The sequence below is a fragment of the Eutrema salsugineum genome, unplaced genomic scaffold, assembly GCF_000478725.1.
Source record: "Eutrema salsugineum unplaced genomic scaffold, Eutsalg1_0 scaffold_6, whole genome shotgun sequence".
Taxonomy (NCBI): domain Eukaryota; kingdom Viridiplantae; phylum Streptophyta; class Magnoliopsida; order Brassicales; family Brassicaceae; genus Eutrema; species Eutrema salsugineum.
Window position 1 is genome coordinate 2,089,256 of NW_006256547.1, and position 25,599 is coordinate 2,114,854.

The 25,599-nt window shown below is 35.9% G+C and overlaps 6 protein-coding genes across 6 annotated transcripts; 2 read left to right on the plus strand and 4 right to left on the minus strand.

Annotated features, from left to right (window-relative positions):
• Window positions 1–85: 85 nt before the first annotated feature.
• On the minus strand, window positions 86–2,148 carry LOC18013072 (NAC domain-containing protein 101). The gene is made up of 3 exons (XM_006394343.2): window positions 2,036–2,148; window positions 1,183–1,362; window positions 86–993 (listed from the first exon to the last, which is right to left on the minus strand). The coding sequence occupies exons 2-3, from the start codon at window positions 1,340–1,342 to the stop codon at window positions 86–88; spliced, it is 1,068 nt and encodes a 355-aa protein (XP_006394405.1). The 5' UTR covers window positions 1,343–1,362; window positions 2,036–2,148.
• Window positions 2,149–7,508: 5,360 nt separating this feature from the next.
• Window positions 7,509–10,577, plus strand: LOC18013073 (pentatricopeptide repeat-containing protein At5g62370). Its single transcript, XM_006394344.2, has one exon. The coding sequence runs from the start codon at window positions 7,629–7,631 to the stop codon at window positions 10,575–10,577; it is 2,949 nt and encodes a 982-aa protein (XP_006394406.1). The 5' UTR covers window positions 7,509–7,628.
• Window positions 10,578–11,083: 506 nt separating this feature from the next.
• Window positions 11,084–11,917, minus strand: LOC18013031 (21 kDa protein). The gene has a single exon (XM_006394345.2). It carries the CDS (start codon window positions 11,834–11,836, stop codon window positions 11,240–11,242), a length of 597 nt encoding a protein of 198 aa, XP_006394407.1. The 5' UTR covers window positions 11,837–11,917; the 3' UTR covers window positions 11,084–11,239.
• Window positions 11,918–13,892: 1,975 nt separating this feature from the next.
• Window positions 13,893–14,816, minus strand: LOC18013032 (pectinesterase inhibitor 11). The gene has a single exon (XM_006394346.2). The coding sequence runs from the start codon at window positions 14,699–14,701 to the stop codon at window positions 14,087–14,089; it is 615 nt and encodes a 204-aa protein (XP_006394408.1). The 5' UTR covers window positions 14,702–14,816; the 3' UTR covers window positions 13,893–14,086.
• A 3,457-nt stretch (window positions 14,817–18,273) lies between these two features.
• Window positions 18,274–19,167, plus strand: LOC18012639 (transcription factor MYB20). Its single transcript, XM_006394347.2, has 2 exons — window positions 18,274–18,548; window positions 18,753–19,167. Exons 1-2 carry the CDS (start codon window positions 18,274–18,276, stop codon window positions 19,165–19,167), a joined length of 690 nt encoding a protein of 229 aa, XP_006394409.1.
• An 892-nt stretch (window positions 19,168–20,059) lies between these two features.
• LOC18012640 (probable serine/threonine protein kinase IRE) lies at window positions 20,060–25,433 on the minus strand. Its single transcript, XM_006394348.2, has 17 exons — window positions 25,001–25,433; window positions 24,791–24,858; window positions 24,507–24,683; window positions 23,164–24,420; window positions 22,719–22,891; window positions 22,380–22,629; window positions 22,199–22,291; window positions 21,965–22,105; window positions 21,780–21,872; window positions 21,489–21,690; window positions 21,335–21,420; window positions 21,165–21,253; window positions 20,934–20,985; window positions 20,809–20,865; window positions 20,578–20,733; window positions 20,385–20,468; window positions 20,060–20,284 (listed from the first exon to the last, which is right to left on the minus strand). Exons 1-17 carry the CDS (start codon window positions 25,431–25,433, stop codon window positions 20,183–20,185), a joined length of 3,513 nt encoding a protein of 1,170 aa, XP_006394410.2. The 3' UTR covers window positions 20,060–20,182.
• Between the last annotated feature and the right edge of the window lie 166 nt (window positions 25,434–25,599).

Below are 25,599 nucleotides of genomic sequence, written 5' to 3' on the forward strand. Positions count from 1 at the left end.
CGTTAAGATATATGTATGATGTGATCAATAAGCATGAGCCTCATATATAGGCGTTCGGATTTGCACACACGTTTAAGGATTGATCTTACGTGTGTGTATTTTGTGCCCAAGAGTAGAAAGAACATGGAGAAGAAGAGGAAGAAGCATTCATCGAAGCCATTGTCGCTTGTTCTTCCGAGAGATGATGAAATGTTTCATTCGAAGAATTATCTGATGGATCTTTGTTAACTTCTTCCTCTTCTTGGCTCATGATTAGCTGAGAAGCAACAAACTTGTCAAGAGTTTGCCAATCCATCACTTGATCATTATGATCATCATTGAGTAGTAACCCTGATTGATGATCTTGATAATCAACATTAGTTGTGTTCATCATAATCATATGATCATCTTCATCATTGGTAATAACACGACCATGATGATCTCCTTCATGATCTCGTTTCATTAATGTGGTTGGTGTTGCGTTGATAGTGCTTAGTACAACACCATAAGGGTCATTATCATTATGATGTAATGATGATAATGAAGATGATGATGATCCTTGAAACATACTTGGACTCTCTAGATCAGGAAGGTGATAGTAATTACCATTAGCCACATCCATTTGCTGCGCAAACCAATTAGATTCTTGGCCTGACGATGATCCCATCATTGTTCTTGGATTGTTGTAATTCATCGTTGTTAGTTTCTTCTTGAAAGCTCGACAAACCACCCATCCTTCCTCATGAGGTGGTCCATTTTCATCGGTCTCAAGACGATATTCATGCATTATCCAATCGGATTTCTGACCATTAGGGGCCCTACCTTTGTAAAACACAAGAGTCTTCCTCATTCCGACAAGCTCTTGCTTCGAGTAAATGGCCTTGTCTCGACCTGTTGCTTTCCAAAATCCCGAGCCGGTTGCTCTATTGGTTCGTGTCCCTGTTGGATACTTCTTGTCCTTGTGGCTAAAGAAATACCATTCTCTCTCTTCTCCCGTGCCTCTTCCACATAACTCTATATATTCAAAATATCGACTATAAGATGTTAATTAATTAATCTAACATATAAGGAACACTTTTTTCTTTCTTATACACTTATTGCCAGTGAATTTTGAATTAGAAGCATATGAACCTTAACAACTACTATATCTTGTATATAATTTAACTACTGTAATCTAAATTAAATATTGGAATGCATACAGACCTTGGATGTCCCATGGCTCGATTTTGTAGAGATCAACATCTTTGATAACATCAACTTGCATTCCCGGGAATGCTACTTTCTTTTTAAGATAATAGTCAACGAGTTCCTCATCGGTTGGATGGAATCGATAACCGGGAGGAATGTGTGAGAGACTTTCCATTTAGTCTTTTAATATATGTTCTGCAATATGGCAATTTGTAACTCATTTATCATCGGTAAATAAAAAGATATGTATGTAAATAATGTGAAATCAAGTATAAGTAAGTCTAAATAGAGATGTATCTTTGCCACACAAGTAATTATGGTTATTTGGTTAAAGTAATATATTTGATCCATTTCATTTGAACAAAACATACGTTTACGCACTCAAAATATCTGGAACGAAACTTACAAATTATGAAATTACACACAGAAAATGTTTCAACAAAAAAAAAACAATAATCATAATATGCATGGTTTCAAAGTAGTAGTTAACTTTCCATAATCTGCGTGAATGAACCCATTATTACTTCACATCTTTTATTTTTTCCCATTTATGCACTATTTGATGGAAAGTTATTAAAAAGGAGAAAAAAATAATGAACAACATTGTTTAAAAAATCTCCATACGTGAAATAAGTTAACTTACTTTCGGACAAAGAAGGATGAGAAAAAAATGTAGTTTTCTCGTCTTTTACATAAGAAAAAAAGAAGAAATAGTTGCACATATAATCTAAGATCTCGTGTCCGAATGTGAAATATTTGTGAATCAATTTAATTGTTTGTAACATCTCGAAAATTATAAATAAGCACATGGTTCTATTTACTGAAATAAATCTTTTTTACAATGGGCATACTACTGAAATAAACTTACTTGAATCTTCTTCTTATATATGCAAGATTTACAAGAACATTCGGTTTCTTGTTTTTCTCTTGGTTCCTCGTAGATTTGGACAAAGAGACAAAATGAGTTTTGTCTTGTTTATGTTGAGATCATGAAAGACTTCGAGTGTTCCGATATTGGCGGATTCTCTAGGCTTATATTTACACATATATATAGGCATATAAATGTAAACAGAGACAAAAAATCTCATGATGCAAAAGGAAATGTGCTTTTTTTATTTTATGTAAATTTTTCCATAGTTTACAAACAGAAGATTCTATTTGGATTTTGGGGGTCTTCAATTATAACTAAGCTATCACTGTCTTCCTCTCTCTACCTGAAGTGTTGCATAAGTTTTCACTTTAGATGTGTGTGTGTGATAGAGAAGTAATGTGATCTTTTAGAACTATCTCTACCAACTATGGATTGCGACATTTTTTATGTAAACTAATTCCATTTAATTATTTGAACAAATTACTTTTTCTTAACCTTCTCTTGGAACAAATTACTTAGTTATGGCTCTGTGGTGGTACGGTCACCGTGGTCGCAATTTTCACAATCTTTTAGTATCCAATTAATGATTCTAAATTATTCTTCAAAAAATCTGGTGTTATTTGAAATAAATTCAATAATTTTTACAGAGTAAAATAGAAAAAACAAATTCCACTTTATATTATAGAGATTTTAGAATATACATACATATATTTTTTTGAATGTCTTTTTGACTTCATCCGGGTCCTCTCCCGTGTTGATGTTACTCAAATATCACTACACTCTTGATAAACTAAATAGCCCCAACTTTTTTTTGTTGACCGTTATATATAAATCGACGCATATATAACACAATATAATATTTGTTGCTCATGTAGGTTGTTCGTTTGGTGAGATTGATACGGATGATCTTTTGAAACCTTTAAGAAAACAACTATATACTTTTTATAGTATAATGTCTTAGTTAGTCTTGATTAATATGAATATAAATGTTTATATGAACATACCTCGATAAGCTTGTAAGACTTTACTAGTTGATTTAGAATTAATGAAAGAAGTTCGAAAATTCTTTTTTTTTTTAAAACAAGCAATCATCTTTTACTAGTTAGTAAGAATTGTTTCTTTGAGAGACTGTACATTTTTGGTGAGATTGAACTTTAATTATATGATATTTGTACAACATGTGAAGTGTTTTTTTTCTGGTCGTCGTGAAGTGTTTTACTTTCATTTCTTAAAGAGTGAATGAGAAATAGACGATTTTGTTTTCTTTAAAATATGTGATATCGTTTTTTGGTCATTAATAGTTGATATTGTAGGGGAGAAAACAAAAACCAGTGAACAAAAGAGAAAACAAAAAAAAAAAATTGTCGACCCAACAAAATCAGTAATAAAATAACGTGGCGTGACATGAGTGGTTACGTAACAACCCAGGGAACATCATCGCGGCGAAAAAGCTCCTTATCGCCTTCGGTGCTGGCCCCCACTTTACTCTCTTTGGCCCCCACCAAAGTTCTCGTTTTTCTCGGTCTACCCCTTTAACTTGCATCCAAATTCCCGATTTGCTTTATAGTTATAAATTGTTCATTCACGTTCAATTACATACAACATTCCATATAACAATTCCTCAAATTTCAAGACAACACTTTCATATTTTCCACTATTATTTTTGGCATACGGTTATAATTAAGGTTTTGAAACTACAACTAATCACGAGAGAAACAACACCAATTCCACAAGGGAAACGGTAATAGAAGAAAAACGAGAGAGACAAAGAAAAAGAAAAAAAGATGAAGATGGTTGTCTCATGGAAAAGACCTTTAAGCTCATTTTTATTGGAGAATTCAAGATTTGCTTAGAGTTTGGAATATGTACTTTTACAATTTAGATATATTCATAGACAATAAGGGTATAAGATCAAACGTATGTAAAGTTAAGTACAGCTACTTTGGAAATTTGATTGGTTGATTTTGGCCAAATATAAGTGATACCAGGTTAATCACTTAGACAAATTTAGTATGTAGTTGTTTATATAATCGGATATTTTAGTTCTAATTCTAAGCAATCATGTATAGTACTATATTTGGCCGATTGAAATTTTATAATACTTAAACCTCCCGGTCCACATTCACCAATTAATCTGTGATTTGAATCACCATATATAACATAATTTATTTTGTTTTCATACATCGAATTCAGATGAACCTATAGCTCAGTAATTGGTCATTCTTGATGAGGACAGATTCTTAGTTTGTATGCTTCACAAAACTCAACCCAGTTAAAAAAGGTTATATCTTCAAAGGTTGATAGATTTACTCACAAATAAAACAAGGATCAGAGAAAACAGATAAATCATATGAATCATTAGATTCTATAGTGAAATATAATGACCTAATGCTAGACCTTATATTCTCTTATGTCTTTTTTCTCGTAAATTTTGTTTTGACGGTCTTTTTCGTTTCTCTTTATACCTGCGATACTGCTATTTATATAAAAACAAAAATAAAAAGGTAGTTCTTAAGCAGTACGCTTCTATCTCCAGTTCTCCACTTGCAAACACTATGATTATTCCTGCAATTTATATATCATTTTAAGATGGTCTATTCTATATATCACTTTATTTTCGTGAGTAATATGTACGTACTATCGATGGATATTTCATTTACTGTGGTATTTTCATATTGTACAGCATATATACATACACATGTAATATTAAACGAAAGTAGTTAATTATGTAACGGCAAACAAAATTAAAACAATACTTTTCATATTGTACATGACAATGTTTTGATCGAGGGTCCTTGTCTAGGGCGAATCATGAGCAAAACTGTAATGTTGAACGTTCGGCCCTATATGAAACATAACTCTCATTGTAATAAAAAAAAATCTCAAACGTTCACTCTTTAGTAAATTATTACGAGCAAACCTATTAACTCTAGACAAAGAAACCATTCCACATATATCTCACTGGAGGATCGGACCCACAAACCGACTGTACTGAGTACATTGATATGTTTTACATTCAGGAAACTGAGAAAGTGACAGTTATACTAACCAAACTATCATATCACACGTTTTCTATGTCAAACCGAGCTTGAATAGCAGTCGGTTAAGCTGGTTCCTTCCTAACCGGTAAAGTTACACCAATTTAACTTGTGGTTGAAGCCGCTGGGCTGGACCCACTTGCAAGTTTATGATTGGGCTCGTGAGTCCGGCGTGGTCCTAGCCACTGTCAAGTCAGCCATTGCCAACGAACCACCGTTCTTTCCGGTCTAATGAGTACGTGGACCCGTTATCATTTGTGGAGTCCAAAGTAATGGGCTACACGTGAAGCTTGTGCAAGAGAGTGTGTATACTAATTTATCTCTATATACAGTTATACACCAGTCTGCTGTCCGAAATATATAATATATATATACACCACACCATATCTCATTGGGCTAAACCTCACACATGACACATGTATATGATAAAAGATGATTAAGATAATATAATGCAACCATCTGTTCATCATGTGTTTCTGAAGTGGTAATTAAACTGCAAAAAAAAAAAAACAGAAAATAAAGTATGTTTGGATAAAGATATATTTTTTAATCGAATTTTGGATAAAGATCCATATATTTATATGTATGGTTATGATTTTGCACAAGGAATATTTAGTATATTGTTTGATGAATTCGTATTAACCTTGAACAATTGATTTTATTTTTAGCAAAAACTCATTGAACGATTAAACGAGCTAGTGTAACAAGACCAGGACAGTGGAATGTACGTTGATTTCACTTGGTTTGGACTTTGGAGTAAACTCGTTGAATTTACGTCGAAACTGCTTGGAAGTTTAATTAATTTGTGGCAAACAATTATCATTACATATTCGAAAGAAAATTAAAAGAAGAAGAGAAAATATGATGAGGTGTAAATTTGTATAATTTCTTGAAAAATGATTGGGTGATTGTGGAGTCGCAGAGATCATTCCTCCACCAAAACGTATTCATGGTCATATAAGCCTATAAGGGTATGACGACAAAAAATACAAATCATAGCTAGCACATTAGGGTTTAATTTTGTCTTACTAAACCATTCAAAAGAATTATATAATAGAAAAATTAGATCTTCGAGAGTGTGTTAGAGTAGGCATGATTGACCCTTTATTCTAGTGTATTGATTTACCCTTTTTTGCAATGCAATGTTGGCATGATATTACTTTTTTTCTTTTCAATAATCATATAATTGACATGCATGAAATAGCATAAATAAAGAAAATTATTGCAGCATTTTTGCAACGGTGATATGTTCTTCTTTTATTTGTAATCTTCAAACAAATCAAAATTTCTGTCTTTAAGTACAAGAGAGTAGACGGTAGATCAAAGTATAAAAGAATCACCCGTGCACAAGAGTCGTAAATAATATAATTGTATCCCTTAAAAACAAGCTCAAGTGTGAATAATTACAAAAAAATAATCATACCTTCGTTGGTGCTAAATATATTTGCACTTTGTGAATACGTTTCCTCCACAACTTGTCAACGTTTCCACCTAATGCTAAATTATTAGGAAGAAATCCTTCATTTTCTCCTAATTTTACTATCATAGAGTCACCTCATATGGTTAATAATAATGAGAATTATAGCTACTAATCATATGACTAAGAAATTAGAACAAATAAAGGATCCGAATGATGGTACTTCATTTGACATGGAATAGATTATTGTAGAGTAATTGCAGTAAATGACTATATATTTTTTGATCATTTATCTTCAAAGTATTAAATCTGTCAATTTATTTAATACACATGGATTTTTTAAAAATATCATCTTATTTCATCCGATAACACATTATTTTATATGATCTGGTCCTTTTGTTTCTTTCAAATCACTCGCAAGATCATGTATTTCGTATTTTCCATGCTGTATTTTTGTTGTTGTCAATATGGTCTTCTACCAAAGTCTAGTTCTCATTTTTTATAGAAATATATATTTTTAAAAATTTTCATTTTTTCTTCTACCAAATCTTATATTAGTCCTCGTTTCTGTTTTTTTTTTTTTTTAAATCAATCTTTACAAATCATCAACTAGGTGATTACAATGTAAATCCTCAAATTAAACAAATGATAGGCACCTCTTGACCAAAAATTAAATGATATGCACCTATACAAAATAACTAAATTGTAGTTGGGCCTATACAAATATATCATGGCTGGGCTCATGTTAAATTATCAACAGATTAATCGCCGGTTCTGTTCGATTAGCGACATCAAAATCCGGTTTAGATCAAATTGATTCGACCAATTTACCGGTTTCACACCCTGAGAAGACCCGAATTGACGACAGTGACGACGGCGAGGGTTTTAGCCTTTTAAGCCTCTGAGGATTTTGTTTCAAAACCCGCGCTTTGCCACTCGTCGTTCTACTTCAATCAACCCTTTTATTCGTATTCGTCAATTCTCGCCTATCCTCTTCAAAATATTTTCTCTCCTTTAGTTATTGATGTCAAAGTACGATGCTTTGTTTCGATTCTGCAACTGGGGAGTCAGTGAAATCGAAAAACCTGGAGAGGCTTTCAATTGGGAAACCTGAGATTTGGGGTCCTTTTTGACGATGTTAAAGGCTAAAGCTTTATGGTATCGCTTAGTGAAATACAGAAAAGCTACCACTTGTGCTCTTCCGTCGGAACCGTCACTCCCCACTTCCGCCGCCGTCTCCGCCGCTTGGAGTGATCACCAGTCCCGATGTTTGTCTTTAATAGTTAAGCTTGGCCAACGAGGGCTTACAGACTCTGCTCGGGAAGTTATTCGCCGTGTTATTGATGGCTGTTCTTCGATTTCAGAGGCAGCTTTAGTCGCCGATTTTGCAGTCAACAATGGAATAGATCTCGACTCGTGTTGCTACGGCGCTTTGATTAGGAAGCTTACGGAGATGGGTCAGCCTGGACTTGCTGAAACTTTGTACAATCAAAGTGTAATCGGAAATGGTATTGTTCCCGATTCGTGGGTTTTAAATTCAATGGTTCTTTGTTTGGTAAAGTTAAGGAGATTTGATGAAGCTAAAGCACATTTAGATAGAATCCTAGCTTCTGGTTATGTTCCTAGTAAAAACGCCTCTAGCTTAGTAGTTGATGAGCTTTGTAATCAAGATCAGTTTCTCGAGGCGTATCTATACTTTGAACAAGTCAAAGCGAGAGGCAGTGGTTTATGGCTTTGGTGTTGTAAGAGATTGTTTAAGGGATTGTGCGGTCACGGTCACTTGGATGAAGCAATTGGGATGTTAGATACTCTGTGTGAGATGACGCGAATGCCTCTGCCAATTAATCTGTACAAGTCTCTGTTTTACGGTTTTTGTAGAAGAGGATGTGCTGCTGAAGCAGAGGCTCTGTTTGATCATATGGAAGCTGACGGTTACTTTGTGGATAAGGTCATGTACACTTGTTTGATGAAAGAATATTGCAAGGACAACAATATGACAATGGCGATGCGGCTCTACTTGCGGATGGCCGAGAAATGCTGTGAGCTTGACACTTACATTTTCAACACTTTGATTCATGGGTTCATGAAGTTGGGTATTCTCGATAAAGCGCGGGTAATGTTTAGTCAAATGATAAAAAAAGGTGTGCCCTTGAATGTTTTCACATACCATATAATGATCGGTAGCTATTGCAAGGAAGGGAATGTTGATTATGCTTTGAGGCTTTTTGAGAATAGCACTGGGGTCGAAGATATATCACACAACGTTCATTGCTATACAAATCTTATATCCGCGTTTTACAAGAAAGGCGGATTGGATAAAGCTGTTGACTTGTTGATGAGGATGTTAGACAAAGGGGTTGTCCCTGACCATATAACTTACTTTGTACTCTTGAAGATGCTCCCGAAATGCCACGAGCTTAAGTACGCTTTGGTCATCTTACAAGCACTTGTCGATAATGGATGTGGGATTGATCCATCGGTTATTGATGACCTTGGAAATATTGAGGTAAAGGTTGAGTCTTTGCTTGAGGAGATTGCTAGGAAAGATGCGAAGCTAGCTGCTAAGGGACTTGCGGTTGTCACCACTGCTCTGTGTTCTCAAAGAAATTTCACTGCTGCTTTATCTCGTATGGAAAAAATGGTCAATCTAGGATGCACACCATTACCTTTTTCATACAACTCAGTGATCAAATGTCTGTTTCAGGAAGGTGTTATCGAAGATTTGGGGTCTTTAGTCAATCTCTTTCAAGAATGGGGATTTGTTCCGGATCCCGATACGTATTTGATAATGGTGAATGAGTTATGCAAGAATAATGACAGTGACGCTGCACTTGCTGTTATAGATGTAATGGAAGAGCTTGGTTTGAGACCTAGAGTCGCTATCTACAGCTCGATCATCAGTTCTCTTGGCAAACAGAAGAGAGTTGTGGAGGCGGAAGAGACGTTTGCAAAGATGCTTGACTCTGGGATTCACCCCGATGAGATTGCTTACATGGTTATGATCAATGCTTATGCAAGAAACGCAAGAATCCATGAAGCAAACGAGTTAGTTGAAGAAGTCGTCAAACATTTCGTTAGACCTAGCTCTTTCACTTACACGGTGTTGATCAGCGGGTTTGTGAAGAAGGGTATGATCGAGAAAGGATGTCAGTATCTCGATAAGATGCTTGAAGACGGGTTATCTCCAAACGTTGTGCTGTATACTTCGCTCATCGGACATTTCTTGAAGAAGGGAGATTTTAAGTTTTCTTTCACATTGTTCGGTTTGATCGGCGAAAACGAGATCAAACATGATCACATCGCGTACATCACATTGCTTAGCGGTTTATGGAGAGCTATGGCTCGAAAGAAGAAGAGACAGGTGGTTTTTGTTGAGCCGGGGAAAGAAAAGCTTCTTCGACGTCTTCTTCATGCGAATCCTTTAGTATCAGTCTCTTCTTCTATGTGCAACTACGGATCAAAAAGCTTTGCAATGGAAGTGATTAGGAAAGTGAAAAAGCATATAATCCCCAATTTATACCTCCACAACGCAATTATAGCTGGATATTGCGCTGCAGGAAGGCTAGACGAAGCTTATAACCATCTCGAATCAATGCAAAAGAAAGGAATTGTTCCAAATCAGGTAACTTCCACTATTCTAATGAAATCTCATATAGAAGCAGGGGAGATCGAGTCTGCTATAGATTTGTTCGAGGAATCGAATTGTGAGCCAGATCAGGTTATGTACAGTACTCTGCTTAAGGGTCTCTGTGAAAGTGAAAGACCTGTTGATGCTTTTGCTTTGGTGTTAGAAATGCAGAAGAATGAGTTTCATCCGAATAAATACTGTTATGAAAAGCTGCTTCGATGTCTCTGTTACTCTAGATTGACCATGGAAGCGGTTAAAGTGGTTAAAGATATGGCTGCTCTTGGTTTTTGGCCTCGTTCGGTTAGTCACACTTGGTTGATTTATATTCTGTGTGAAGAGAAGAGGTTAAGAGAGGCTCGTGCTTTGTTTGCTATTATGGTTCAATCTGGAAGATCTTTATTTAATTGTACTAACCCGGGTTTGTTCAAAATGCTTTACCAGAATCAGCAACTTTAGTTTTTTTGCTCTTTTTACAGTATATTGTAAATTTGCTTGTAAATGAGAATAGTGAATTACATTTATCCTTTTTTAAAAAAAAATGTAACCTTAAAATGAAAGACAGTTTTCAGTGTGAAATGTGTAAGATAGATTCCATGTGACTAAAAATCTAACAACGGTAAGCAAAGTTGTCGTTCAACAAAAGTGGGAGAAAAAGACAGCTTTTCTTTCACGTGAGTATCCATACTTATATCAATAGAAATTTAATAAATAGACGTTTCTGTTTTATACAATGTGCCTTTTCATAATTAAAACTAAAACTGATTTTTCTAATATTAATTAAGATCAATAAAATAAAATGTAAACTATCAGTGGAAGATATTTTAATAAATTGAATTAGAATTGATTCATTATCACTGGAAAGTGTGTTTCATTTCTCTACAATTATTAAGTTTTTATAATTAATATGCAAATGATCCATGGATTAATGGATAATCATTAGGTAGGGAAAAGAAAAACTAGTATTAAATGTTTTGTTGGATGATCCTTTCTAAAATAATGAATTTATATGATACACTTAATTTGGTACATATTGATTCTGGAATCTTAAAGACGAAAACACATACAAATCAACATAAAACTTCGATAAAATATAAACAAAGAACATATCTCAATCTCTTTTAGCCATGAATAGAAGCAAAGTGATTAATCAGAGCCAAAGCATTACTCGTTAATTGAGTAATAACCAAAATTCTCCGTCTAACCAAAACCTTAACTTTCCCGTTCATGTCGTCTCCTTCGAAACCGTCCGTACACGTAGTCACATCGGTCAAAGCCGCACTGACCCAAGTCTGTACATCGCTCATGTAGAGCTCATAGTTCGAGCCACTTAGCTGACCCATCTCACCAATGGATTTCCTAAGCTCCTCCAACGTGTCACCTAACTCCTCGACGCAGTCTCTCATGGCCGAGGCTTCTCTCGGCTTGAGCGGACTAGTTCTCGAGAGACGCACCATCATTACTGAAGTGGCTTTAGCCGAGGCTAATGTGATGTTGAGAGCCGCGTGAGCCATTAGCTTGGGGCTTGTTTGGATGAGACTGGCTTGAGTAGAGAGTGAAGCGACGCATAGTCTTTGATATTGTGTGAAATTGCATGACGATTTTACAAACTCTGTGTTTGTTGTTGTTGTATGGACCGACTTGACCAGCGTGGTTATGGCTATGGTTATGAGAAGAGATGTGAGGAAGTGATGATTAAATCTACAAGATCCAGCCATTTTTTTCTATTATGGGCTTTATGGGATTGTGATGATGATGATATGCTTTATGGTAATGCTATGTAATTGAGGTTATATAGCGAGAATTATGATGATTTTTATTTCAAGAACATAAAGATAAATATGCAAGTGGGCATGGGGTTGCATGAATGAAGATATTAAAAAAGAGCGGAAAAGGAACCAACAAAAAAAAAAAAAGAGAAATATCTAACATGTGCCAGTAAGACGGATAAGATGCTGGTTAGTGGGGTACGGAATTTGTAGTTTTGAGCTAAACATAATCATTTGTTTAATTAAGCATTAATAACATTTGGAATTATCTACTTGATTGGTTGATAGATCATTCCCATAGGCAACTTGTTGTCTCTTTCAGATGCAAATGGAGTCGGCTGGTTGATAATATCCAATCTTCTCCCTTTGAATGATACTCTGGATATACCTATGGATTTAAATGCTATATATATATATGTATATTTAACATGTTAAAACTAATAATAAGGCTTGACCATTCTAAATGTAAGATGTTTGTGTTTATTAGTTAAATTATTATAAATACGTATTTAAGTTAATAAGATTTTCTGTTATAATGTTTTCGCTTTGAATAGTGTTGCTTGTAATTGCAAACTCGAAACAAAAATTTATAGTTTATACAATGCTAAAATGTTGAATCAAATTCCCGTTGCGTAGTTGCTGCACAATTCCTAGACGTTGAGACGTACAGACACTAAAATAGAATAAACCACTCAAGCCAAATTAGGAGCACTTCGGTAGAAGGACTTTCACTAAAAATGTTGTAGTTTAGGAGAATTAAATACGATTATTTAATGGATTCTTATCAAACTAATTATGATCACTAAAAAAAAAAAGATGGCGATCGTGGAAACCAAATTGTAGACGTAAATGTAAAAGCCCACACATTTAAGGTTCTTAATTCATCCTTGTTAGTTTGTAATCAATGTAGCTGCATGTGGCTACGGTCATTTTCAAGATCTCCAATTTCGCCCCAAATCATTGCGTCTGCTCCCAAATATCCATATTTATCCTTTATTTGATACTATTAAACAAACACGTTACACACACATATATAAGTAGACGATGTGAAGTGCCAAGTTGTACAAATTGTGAAACAATGAAAGGGATTTTTTTTTTTTTTTTTGGGTGGGGGATCGGCCATTGAAAGGGAATAAAGTTGTGCATATCTCATTATGTTCTTAGTTTGTTAATTTTATTGTTCTGTATAGTAGAAGTTTACTACTGTTTTCTTACTAGTTCAAATAAACTTGTCGAAACCTTATCCATATTTTAATCAACCAAAAAAACTGATAATATAAAGTGACGCCTCATTGAGGGAGGCGTTTATTTGATCTATTCCATTAAAATCTATTCTCATGAATCCATCCAGGCCAAAAACTGTTTATGGGGAGAGGTTAATAATTAGCTCGAATGGCATCCGTACCGTATGTGTGTATTGTAATTTGTAGGGAATGAAAGCGATAACACTGCTTTTGAAAAAGTCGTTTATCATCAGACATCTCACGTGGCTGAAATTTTTGAAACTGATAGTACCGATATTTCTAACATCATTACCGAATTCATTTATTATTTTAGGTTATAAAATCAAATAATTTCAGATTCTAAGTTAATGTTTTTTTTTTCTTTTCTAATAACATGTATTTTATCGAATTTCAATATAGACAGTCATACCTTAATAATATCAAATTAAAATACGATTGATGATGGCCATCAAGGGTACTAGTATATAAAAACTAGCATGAGGTAATAATGTTTTGTGTCGGAAAGTCGTTATTGATAACTATCTTCCCGTTCTTTCTTTGAAAAATATGTTCACGTGAAAACATTTTGATCGATGTTTTCAAAGTGTGTGCCCAACTTGCCGCATGGAAACAAATAGGTGTGTAATATGGAATTATCAAACAAACATCTGTGCCAACTTGTCCAAATATTAATTAGTACTTTACCTTTAAGGGACTGTATTAATCTAACATTTATATAAGACAATCCATCCAAAAGACTTACCAAAAAAAAAAAAAAAAAATCATCCAAAAGAGATCTTCTTACAATTTTATAGCTCAAAATAGACATGAACACTAGTATAAACCACATAAGAAAAAAAAATCTAACAAAATCGACAAATATATCACATCAAACTCTTAGCGATACATTACTAATATATGTATTTATATATGTTGCATAATACGAAAATATATTCCTTAATATCTAGGTTTTAAACTAGTACGTTTTAGAATAGGCATTAATCAAGGACAAGGCGTTGCTGGTTTCTTGACCCACGTGTACGATTCTAGCCCGAACCGAGTTCTTGATCCGTCCATCCATGACCGAACCCGAGAATCCATCGGAGCAAGTGGTTTCGTCGGTCAAAGCCGCACTAGTCCAAGTCTGAGCATTACTCATGTGGAACGAAAACTGTTCCTGATTCTTGGCACTCCCACACAGTTTCATCTCTTGGACAGACTTGGTCAAACGGTCGATGGTATCGTTGATCTCCTCGACGCAATCATGGATGGCTTCGACTTTACGCTTCTTAAGGCCCTTGAAACGGGTCAGACGAGAGAGGAAGAGCTTTAAGTTTTGGGCTCGGCTCAGGGTAACGGCTAGAGCGGTCTCGGCTAGGCGTTTAGGGCTTGTTTGGATGGCGTTTGCGTAGGCAGAGAGGGAATGGAAGCACACGGCTGGATATTCTGTGGTTTTGCAAGAGGCTTGGATGAAGCTTACGGCTTTTTTCGATGCTCCGGCCGGCAAGGCTGCGGTGGCGGCGGTAAGCTCCGGTGAGAAGAGGTAGGAGATTGAGAGGATTAAAAATAGAGTTTGGAATTGTTTTGCCATTGGTGTTTCTTGCGAAAGAGAGAGTAAAGTTGAGAGAATTGAGTCTGTGTTGTGGAAAGAGTCGGGGTTAAATATTTATAGTGGGTAGAATCTTGTCTAGAATATACTTATATAACTATTTTTGATAACACGCTCTGTAAAATATTAAAAAGCTGTGAAAACGGAAACATACAGAAAGTGGAATAGACTTTCACAATTTGGGAATATGTTCAAATTGGTGAAGTTATATAATCTGATGATAAAATTTAATTTAGTTTAGGTAAACATCTATATAAATTAAATTTCTATGCGAAACATATCCTTAAATTTACGTTATTTTAGGTTATTTTTATAAACAATTTTATGTGAGTTGCTCAATCGAACAATAGAGTTACTGTGTCAAATGTCAATCTACCGAGACAACCTGTACGTGTGAAACCAATCGGAGTCGGAGGATGTTATAGTAGCGCACGGGCACGGGCAGGGGCAAGGGCAGGGCTCAATTATTAGCTGGAATTGGAAATGACCCGAATAGCTTGATATTGTGTTTTTCTTTCTATTTTTTTTTCTCATATAAAAAAGGATCATGCCAGGGTCCACTCGACGTCGGTCCAGATCATAACGTGAGCTAGATATCATATCAATGCATATATTATATATTAAGCATAATTAGAAACGGAGTAGAGATTAACATTTGTCGTTTTATTCGGATCAAGAAGAGAACAAAAGGAGCGATAAAGGAATTCCACCAATCAAGCCGTAATATATTACAAGGAAATAATGATTATATTTATTTAACGCTGTCATAATCGAACAGTGGCCAGATACGGTCATAGATAACTCTCCTAATCAAATGATCACATTACTGTTTTAAACGTCTGAATAAATGTTTTGGGTAATAAATTTAGGCAACTAGTTTATCCAAGGACGGCAATAAACAAACTCATTTTTTTTTTTGCCAATCACACCAAATAATCACGTAATAATCGTACTTATTTTATTATGAGTACACATTCTACAAAGTTCCATTTTCCCATTTGTAGCATTTGTAAGAAAAGATTCCCATATAACAATATGAAAATCTAGCTATCAAATTTGTATGGGTTATGAGTTATGACCTTAATTTATAGACTTTAATTTATAGTATTGATGTATAATTTTTTTTAATGAAATGAAACTAATTGTTTAGATAGTTTACCGACATAGAACCGCACTGTTGAGGTACGGAGCAGAGTAGTTGGCCTCTATGGTTTAAAATGATTTTTTTGTAAGAAGTTTAAAATGATTTTTTGAAAAGAAGTTTAAAATGATTTTTGATAAGATGTTTCAAATGATAACGGTACACCTTCTTGGATACTGTACTAAAATATCTATTTTGTTTGTTTTTGCTGTTTTGGCGAGAATAAAATATCTCCCTAGGAGTTTTGAAATAAAAGTATTGTATGGGTGGATACTTTACTGTTGAATAGAATAAAAATTTTGGTCCAATTGGAAGTTGAGAAAATAATTAAGGGACGAGGACGACACGTCGAGGATGAAAATAAGAAAGAAATCCCACAAAATAAGGCATGATAAAATGCAATAAAACAACTTAACAAATAATTCTCGCCTCAGCATGTGATCGACGAACGTGATCCAGAGATTACTGAGTCAAGTGCACAGTCGTACCACCCTCCGTATAAAGCGTAAAGTATATCTGTATATGTATTTATTTGTTGAATTTAAGAATCAACTTTTCTTTTGTATATCTTTTAAGTATATCATCTAGATATTGATGTATTGTCAAAAAAAGGGTGCAGCGTATCCAGACTAATGAATAGTATGGACTTTCGACTGAAAAGGAGTGGGAAAACATTTCAATGGACATCCGTACAAATAGATTTTCCATTGAAAAAAAGTCTCACTTTAACAAAAATCCGACAAAGTTGGTTTTATAAATAACCTAGTTATTCACAAAGTGGAAATTGGGGTATGTGGGTCCGAAGTGTATAATGTATTAAGAAATAAGAAGAAATCGAAGACTTAAAAGGTCTAATAATATCGTTACGGCCCGAGGTCACTCGTTGAAGCCCAAAACAACCAAATTTCTTGTTTCTCAATGGTGTTTCTGGTCTTCTTGTGTGCAATTTATTGGCATGTTAAAAAGTTCTGTTTGTTGAGCAAATAGCTGGTAAGGTCGTACAATGATGAGTGGGACGAACAAACTTTTTATTCTCCTTCTTCACTTCTTTGTTTCTACTTTCTCGCATACTCTATGCCTTCACTTCAAAATCTGGTCTTATGCTTCTATCACTGACATCAATACAAACAATATAGTATGTCCATTCAAAGACAAACTACATGATTATTCTGGCTAACGGAATCGAGCAAAATATGAGTGTCAATGGAAATGGACTCAAACATATATTTCTTTTTACCAACTACTTAGAAGTGTTGAGAAATCAAAAAAAAATTTGTCGGAAAGTAAAGAAAATTAGTTTCTGATCAATCAAAATTATTGGATAAATTTATGCATGTAACAAGGTTATAACGCTTGATCATACGAGATACGAGATACGAGATACATTCACAAAACAGTTGCTCTTCAAAAGGGGTGTGCAGAGACGTCCAAAAAAATTTAAAATTTATTTAATAATGATTTCTTAAAAAATATTATTCATTTTCTCTAAAAAAATCATCATTACAGTTTGTCAAGCTTCAAAGAGAAGTCTCATGTTCTTTTTCTCTTTTTTTCTTCTCTATTATTTTCTTGTCATGATCAAAACGCAAGTAGCATGATCTTTTTTTTTGTCCCCTCTAAAACATGTGGATAAATATCAAATATACTAAAGTACTATAAGATTTGGGAAATAAGATAAAAGGTATAGCTTAATATATTTTGAATATACAGTATATGTCATATATGCATATTTTGCAAAAGATGAGAAAATATGTATATTTATTATTTTCATTTTAGCCGTTGCCGAGTAAATGACAATTTTGTAATTGTACATATAAAATGTAAACGAAATGTCATCGAATTCATGAGTAATCCAATATGAACTGTAAAAGCTAACAATGCTATAAATTAAGGTGGTATTTTTTTGTCTTGTTTTGAACATTATGATATGAAGTTTTTTACGCTATATATTATAGTACGTTAAAGTAATTAATCACATTGTCAAATTGTTAGAAATTTTAAAAAGTTACACATCGAATTGTGATATACATAGCTCAATTAGAAATGTATCAAATGATTTTATAACTCGGCAGAAGCGTCCCAAATTTTTCTTTGGAAAAAAAAGAGAAATTCATATTCGACTTTTCAACATCCATCGTTAAATACGATAACTATATGAAATCAAGCTATAATATTAATAATAATTATTTATCTTTTTTTTGATAAAAAAAAAAAGAAAATCTTAAGCATCCCAAAGAAAGGGCCAAGAAATTCCTTACGTGTGTATATATATATATAGTTAGTTAGTTGAGATAAACTTGGTTACCACTTTTTGTGTTAATTCTTAAATGTTCCATTTCTCGAGACCTCTTGAGTTAATTTAGCTAATCACTTTCATGATTTCGAAAAACAATAAACAAATAGAACAGTAATAATGGTTGGTCGTAAACCATGTTGTGATGAGGTTGGATTGAGAAAGGGTCCATGGTCGGCGGAAGAAGATGGGAAACTTGTTGATTTCTTAAAGACACGTGGCAGCGGAGGAGGATGGTGCTGGAGAGACGTGCCAAAACTGGCGGGGCTAAGGCGGTGCGGCAAAAGTTGCCGTCTCCGGTGGACCAATTATCTCCGGCCAGATCTCAAGAGAGGTCTTTTTCTTGAAGAGGAAATCCAACTTGTCATTGATCTTCATGCTCGTCTTGGCAATAGGTCTTCTTTCTTTTTCTTTTTGTGTTAGGGTTTAGATTTTAAGGTGCATGCTTTAAAATTGGAGTTTAAGACTTTAAGGTTTTGAGTTTCGACTATTTTTGCTTTGAGAGACTATGTTTTTAAACAATTTTCATGATATAAAAAAATTTTCGGTCAAAAATGTTAACGTATATCAAAATTTTTATAATGATGTACATTTTGTAGATGGTCGAAGATTGCAGCAGAATTACCGGGAAGAACAGACAACGATATAAAAAATTATTGGAACACTCATATAAAGAGGAAGCTTATAAGAATGGGTATTGATCCAAACACACATCGTCGGTTTGACCAACAAAAAGTCAACCACGAGGAGGAGAAAGATGATGTACCTGTGGTTTTGCAGAATGACACGTCAGCACCGTTATCAGGGAATCTAAACCAGTTGTCTGACGTGGACGGTGATGATCAGCCGTGGAGCTTTTTAATGGAAAATGATGACGGAGGAGGAGGAGGAGGAGAGCTCACGATGCTTTTGTCCGGCAACATTACGTCATCAAGCTCTTCTTCGTCGTCGTTGTGGTTGAAGTATGGAGACTTGGGATACGAGGATTTAGAACTTGCATGTTTCGAGGATTAGCAGATTAAAAGTATGTTTTATTAGGTCCTAGCTAGGTTAACTATTGTGAGGTTCCTTGACTTCATCCTATATATATACGCATATATAGGTTCATGTAGTTGGACCAAATCACCAAAATAACGAATAAAACATAGTGATTTCCAAACTTTCTAATCAATATTTAATAAAACCTGCTTTTAACACTTTTAATGTCACTAGGAAGTTCATAGACTCCACATATTTTCATTTGAGACTTACAGCCTACACGTATATTTTAGACTTTCGAACTTAAGTTTTTCTACATATTTGTATATAATCAGAACTTAAGTTAGAAATACAGCTTGAAGAAAACTCTGTAAATATTTGTAAATTAACGCAATAACCAAAACACCGAAGTTTGTTAGTTGTCCACAAGGAAACTCTCAAACTCAGTATAAAGATTTTGAAGCACTGATCAAAATCTTGGCTAATACGAACAATTTCAATAAAAAGTTTAGTACTAAATAGTTGTTGCTTTTTAGTTTTAATGTTGACGATTGGTTTCAGCAGCTGTTTTGGGTCTTGAGACAGTTCTGCTGAAGAAAGAATCTCAAGAATTTTTTCTTTTTTTACATCAGAATTTCCTAGAAACAAGTTAATTTAGTCTGTGTTATCATTTGTAGACAACTACAAACAAAACAAAAAAGAAGAAGAGGATCGGAGTTGTTACATTTTGTATACATGTGTGAGAGAAGGACAGAGAGAGGGGGAGAGAGAGAGAAAGAGAGAGGGTAGTTAATGCTATGCTTTCAGGCTTCAGATATGAAATCTTGAGATTCTTGAAGAACCTTGAGGGGTTTTATGTTTCAGGCTTCAGAATTCAGATATGAAATCTCTATAGCTCTTCTGCTTCCTAGCTAATACTATGCTTTCCAAGTTATTATTACTTTTTTTTTTGGTTCTTTTCCTTCCTATTCCTGAAGAGCACAAGGCTTGAACAGGAGCCAATCTGCTCTTGAGGTTAGATGATGATTATATATATATATATATTTATTCATCATGTTTCGGGTCGTGGTGCAGATGGGTTTGAAGCTTCCGTTGATTCCTTAGCGTTCTTTAGGACAAGGTCGTAGTTGATTGAAGCTAGTTGTGACAGGTTCTGACAACAACAAAACAGCATTGTCAAAGAGAGGGAGAGTGAGAGCTTATTTCAGAAATTAGACAAATTTACAAACAAAGATTGGGATCAAATAACTGACCTTGAAAGAAAAATTGCTAAAGGAATATTTCACAGCAAGATTCGGTCCATTTCCAAATTCTGCTAAGCTACCACACTCATCACCCTGTTTTAGAGCATGATAAACATTTATTGTGGAACTTAAAGTGTGCCCTTCGGTCCAGAGCAATGAATGAGAAATGGAACTAAAGGATAGAGTTCAAAGAGAGTCATACATCTTCCTCCTGTGTGTTGAAAGAGCTGCTGCTGCATGTATCTGTAAGATCATCAAAATCGCTGCCTCCATGAACATTTTCGTCTTCTGGGTTCCATATATATCTGCTCATGAAATAACTAGTGTCTTGTGGTTCGGCTGATGGTACAAACATAGCCTGTAACAACAGATAAACAAAAATAAAAAAGTGAAGTACCAGGAAGTTAATTTGTGTTCAGAATATGGAAAGAACCTTTTGCCTGGCAAGCGTGTCCCAGTTAATATCTTTGAAAAAATGATGCTGTTTCACCTGTAAGGAGATTTTCAGAGACAGTGGAAAAAAATCGATCCAGGCTAGCTACAGGGTGAGAGCTTTACCTCTCCAGCTCCCGTTGCCCCGAGTCTTTGGACAGGATTTTCAATTAACAGCCTGAAACATAGGCACAATGTTACCACAATCGACATGTATTTTCTCAGTAGACGAAGTACTTGTTTCACTTGGATCGATTAAGATGCATCCCAGCAAAACATGGATATGGAGAACGTACAGATATGCGAGAAAGATATTAAAGTTTCTGAGATTTATCTGCAGAAGGTATGTGATCTTACTTGTTGATCAGATCTTGTGCTTCATAAGATATCTCCTCTGGCACATTAGGCCATGGTATATCTCTGTTAATTATATTTTCAAAAATTTGCTGCAAACCCATGAATTAAGGAAATGTTATGCCATGAAAATTAAGTCTTGATATCTGATGAAATTTAGCATGAAAATATACCTGTGGGGTTTCTGCATTGAAAGGAGGAATACCAACGAGAAGCTCAAAGAGAATAACACCTACTGACCACCAATCAGCAGTTTTACCTGTAATGAGTGATAATATAAGTCCATGAACAGAAAGAGAAAGGAAGATATACTTGTGAAATACTAACCATGACCCATTCCAAGAAGTATTTCAGGTGCAAGATAATCAGGTGTTCCAACAACTTCATGTTTTTTACGACTGTCTTTGCCTTCTGAATGTTGCGCTTTTCCATCTTCTGCGAAAAACCCACTATTTCCCAATGATGAATCACCTGATAAGTCATCTGTGCTGTTGATAAGACCAACCTTGGAAAGCCCGAAATCTGTCAACTGTATTATTATAATGGAACAAATTTTGTGAGAAATGTGCACCAAATCAGAATGCGTAAAGCAAAGCTTTCAAATGAATAGATATAGACCTTGATGTGACCATCCTGATTGATCAACAAGTTGTCTGGCTTTAAGTCTCTGTGAATGATATTTACAGAATGCAAATACTCCAGTGCAAGCACCTGAAAAAGAACTTGATTAAGTTCAACTTCTATCATGGGAGAGTTAAGTCTTAATCCTGACAAAAAGTTGAGTTAAAAAAAAACGGCCTTACAACTTCTGCAATATAAATGCGGGCCATGTCTTCGTCCAAGCAACCAAGATTTCTCAACAAGGAAAAGAGATCACCGCCATTCAAGTACTCCATGACCAGATAGAGATTTTCACGGCATGTGAAAGAATAGAAAAACCGGACCTGCACAGCTAAAAGAAAACATTAGAGAAAGCACCACAGTTTTTTCACAAATGTATTCATGAGGGCAATTATACATTGCTTGACATTACATACCACGAATGGGTTACGAACTGATATAAGGATGTTACGCTCCGCTAAAATACTCTCAACAGCATTCTTACGGATCATGTCAGCCTTCTTTAAAACCTGTAACAATGGTTTAGACAACATTGGGTTACGCTAAGAACAAATTCCTAGAGCCAAGCTGGAAGAGTAGTATGTTAGTAACCCCAACCTTTATGGCAAACAAATCACCAGTTGCCCTTTTTTTGGCAAGAAATACTCTTCCGAATGCACCTCGGCTGATTGGTTTTATAATTTCAAAATCTTCTATTGATGTTCGATCTTTAGCGCGTGGATTAAGTGGGCTTGCCCGTAAGCTACGCACTGTATCCTCATCGGCTGAGCTTTCTTCATCTGCCATGGCGTTTGACGAGTCTACTTTTTCATCATCAATTAGTCCACAAAGTTCAATGTACTTCTCCCTGGATTTGAGAAACAATAAATCAGCCTGACTGTATTTGCATTTAAACAGTAGTGACGATCAGAACACAGGATAAGTAAAAATGATTACTGCAATAGCTTCTCTATGCGTCTTCCAAACGTTTCTACGACGAGGGCATCTGCCTTCCTATCCTGAATGACGTACTTTAGCTCATCCAACTGCTCAATCATGAAGTCCAACGAACTGTAGCCACATAGATTCACACTTGCCACAGAACGAGCAATTTCTAGCAACTTGTTAATCTGTCAACTCAAAGGAGAAAATAAGGATCAATTATGAGAAGTCGAACTGGCAGCTGAAAATGAGAATTCACGCAATATGGTGAGTCCTTGAATCTAGCGTCGAGTTGGGAATTGACAACATGACTGTATTGGCAGATGGCTTCTTCATTGGCGTGTCTTTGTTGATATGAAATTCGCGCGGTTGCAAATGTCTAGGCATGGACGTCTACTTACGCAATATCAAATCAATGGCTAGAATGTGAAGCAGAAACAATAGAATATAAACATTTTACCTGATGATAATTCTCAAGCTCTGTTAATGTTTTTCGACCACTTAGTAGCAAATCTACTTGGCTTGTCCTTGGTGTTGCTGGTGATGGTGGTGTCAAGCTTCCTGCTGACGAGTCCTTTGCTCCGTTAATCATAGACACTTCATTCAAGATCTTGAGTTCATCTAGAGAAAATATATTCTCAGAATGAGGAACGCAATCCATCATTTCATCTGAATATCTCTGAGAGATTTCATCCATATCTTCATGTCTACTGGATGTTGATAATCTTGCATTATCAGTAATTGCCCTCGGTGTTCCGCACTTTGGTGTCCATGACTCCAGAATTTTCTCAAGACTTTCAGCTACTCTTTCAAGTCGTAAGTTCACATTTATTCCCTTCAAGTCACATCTATCAGCAATCGTGCATATTCGAGAGTGCTCTTCTACATGTACAACTGGTATTTCAACTTCACAGATACGACAAATCATGGAATTATCGTATGTCACACATTGATGATCCGCCCAGAAACCCCACAGAGCACTTCTACCTGCGGATGCAGGCTGGCCTGACGGGCTATGCAAGTTTTCAGCGTTTTCATCACCATAAACTTTTGGCTGGATTTTGCTCTCCCCCTTAGCCTTGGGAGTTGTATTGGCACTACGGTTTTTCTCGGCAGCAGATGGAAGCTTCTTCCACGATGACATCCGGAAACTTGAAGTAGAATCAGTACTTTTAGCAGTATTTACTTCCATCCCATCAGCTCCACTGCTCGGGTTCTGATCGAGATTATCTTGTTTACCAGCTAGATTATGCTTTTCATTCATCTTTTGGATGTCCTTCTCTCGAAGAAGATCCTGTTGCCGCGAGATTTCTACCATCTGTTCTGGATAAACACCGAGATCACTGAGCTGGTGCATTCCCAGAATGTGTTCTTCAACATAACCGCTCTCTTTACGAAATTGCACAAGCCTATTGCAACGAGTAAGGATGAAAAGAAGACGATTATGAGCCTGCTTGAGGCCTCCCATGGGTAGCTCCTGACGTTTATCATCTAGTTTCTGAACAATATCTTCACATTTCACCCAGAACTCACTTGCTGGCATGGTTGCACATTGCCGAGCCTTAATTAACAGATCCTCCAGACCCATTCTTAATTCTTTGTTAGATTCTGGAGTGCTCTCTAGTGTGGTGACTAAGTAGCCAGCAAAAACTCCTAAATCGGCATCAACATCTTCCTTTTGTCTATCAAACTTCGTTCTGATTGCTGCCATAATCTCCTAAAAAAAAGTCATCAACCAAATAATAAGAACCCTCCCAAACTCAACTCAGCTCATCAGAAGTGTAAAGAGGCAGCAATACTAACCTCGAGGTGGCCAACTGCTCGAGATCTCCACACGGGGAAAGGTCGCACGCCTTTAGAATTGAGTTCGTGAGAGAAGCTCTTGATGTCATGAGCTTTCTTCTTCCGTCCACTTGTGACACGCAATATCGCCTGAAAACGTGGAGAATGCGTTTCCTTTGCAAGACCTACATGAGAAGTCTGCATCGATATGAAGAAGAAAAAAAAACAATTCTCATCAAACATCAAATGAGCTTTGCAATTAGCATGTGAATTTGAAAACCATACAAATTAAGAAGATGACTCACCTCTAACCCTGGATTGGGATTTGCAGGCACCCGTAGAGATTTTGATTGGCTCCACTGAACTTTTTTCCCTAAGAAAAAAAACAACATCATGGTCATTAGGATCATGATCTGCAGCAGAAAAGCTCAGAAACATTCCAATCAAGTGGAATTTCGGATTCGATGTTTGAAAATTCATAAATCCTAGATCGAGCCAAAGGAACAAAAAGGTACCCTGATCGGGTTGATGAGGAGGAATCGGCCATCTCGCACGGGCATCGGCACGAGCATCAGCAGCCCCAACCCTAGGTTTCTCCTTGACGTCCTTATCATCCTGAATCGTCGGAATCAAAGGCGTGGCCGACGAAAATCGTAAGGGAGACGGCGCCGGAGATGATTTCGTCCTGATATGGTTGAGACCTAAGGAAGAAGGAGCAAGGATTTCCGGCGAATCGTGGCTCGTGGAACCTTCCGCAGCTAATGCCGGCGGGACCTCGTCGGCCTTCGCTGCTTCTTGTCCTTCCTTCTCCGTGGCCGAGTGGCGGAAAGGAATCGCAGGGATCTTCTTCAGGTGTTTCGCGCTGGTGGAGGTCGGCGTAGAGACGGTGGTCGATTGAAGATCCCGATCATTCTCAGGCGACGGTTCCGTCGTAGACATCGGCGACATTTGTTATACAATAGAGAAAATCACCTTAGTTTTTTCAAGAGGATTAATTGAATTTTCATATTTACATTCTAATTTCTTTTTGTTGATTTATCCTTTATCAAAACCATAACGTTACACAGAAGCGGTTTGCGAGAGAGAGAAGACTGAGGTTTTCGCGGGAAGTGAT

Bases quoted from the DNA above. Each gene is read 5' to 3' on its own strand.
- LOC18013032 (XM_006394346.2), bottom strand. From the start codon at position 14,701: ATGGCAAAACAATTCCAAACTCTATTTTTAATCCTCTCAATCTCCTAC.
- LOC18012639 (XM_006394347.2), top strand. From the start codon at position 18,274: ATGGTTGGTCGTAAACCATGTTGTGATGAGGTTGGATTGAGAAAGGGT. The intron at 18,549-18,752 runs GTCTTCTTTCTT...TACATTTTGTAG, and splicing joins CATGCTCGTCTTGGCAATAG to ATGGTCGAAGATTGCAGCAG.
- LOC18012640 (XM_006394348.2), bottom strand. From the start codon at position 25,433: ATGTCGCCGATGTCTACGACGGAACCGTCGCCTGAGAATGATCGGGAT. The intron at 22,892-23,163 runs GTAAAATGTTTA...TTGAGTTGACAG, and splicing joins AGCTTGAGAATTATCATCAG to ATTAACAAGTTGCTAGAAAT. The intron at 20,986-21,164 runs GTAAGATCACAT...CCTATGTTTCAG, and splicing joins GCACAAGATCTGATCAACAA to GCTGTTAATTGAAAATCCTG.
- LOC18013073 (XM_006394344.2), top strand. From the start codon at position 7,629: ATGTTAAAGGCTAAAGCTTTATGGTATCGCTTAGTGAAATACAGAAAA.
- LOC18013072 (XM_006394343.2), bottom strand. From the start codon at position 1,342: ATGGAAAGTCTCTCACACATTCCTCCCGGTTATCGATTCCATCCAACC. The intron at 994-1,182 runs GTCTGTATGCAT...TTGAATATATAG, and splicing joins CGAGCCATGGGACATCCAAG to AGTTATGTGGAAGAGGCACG.
- LOC18013031 (XM_006394345.2), bottom strand. From the start codon at position 11,836: ATGGCTGGATCTTGTAGATTTAATCATCACTTCCTCACATCTCTTCTC.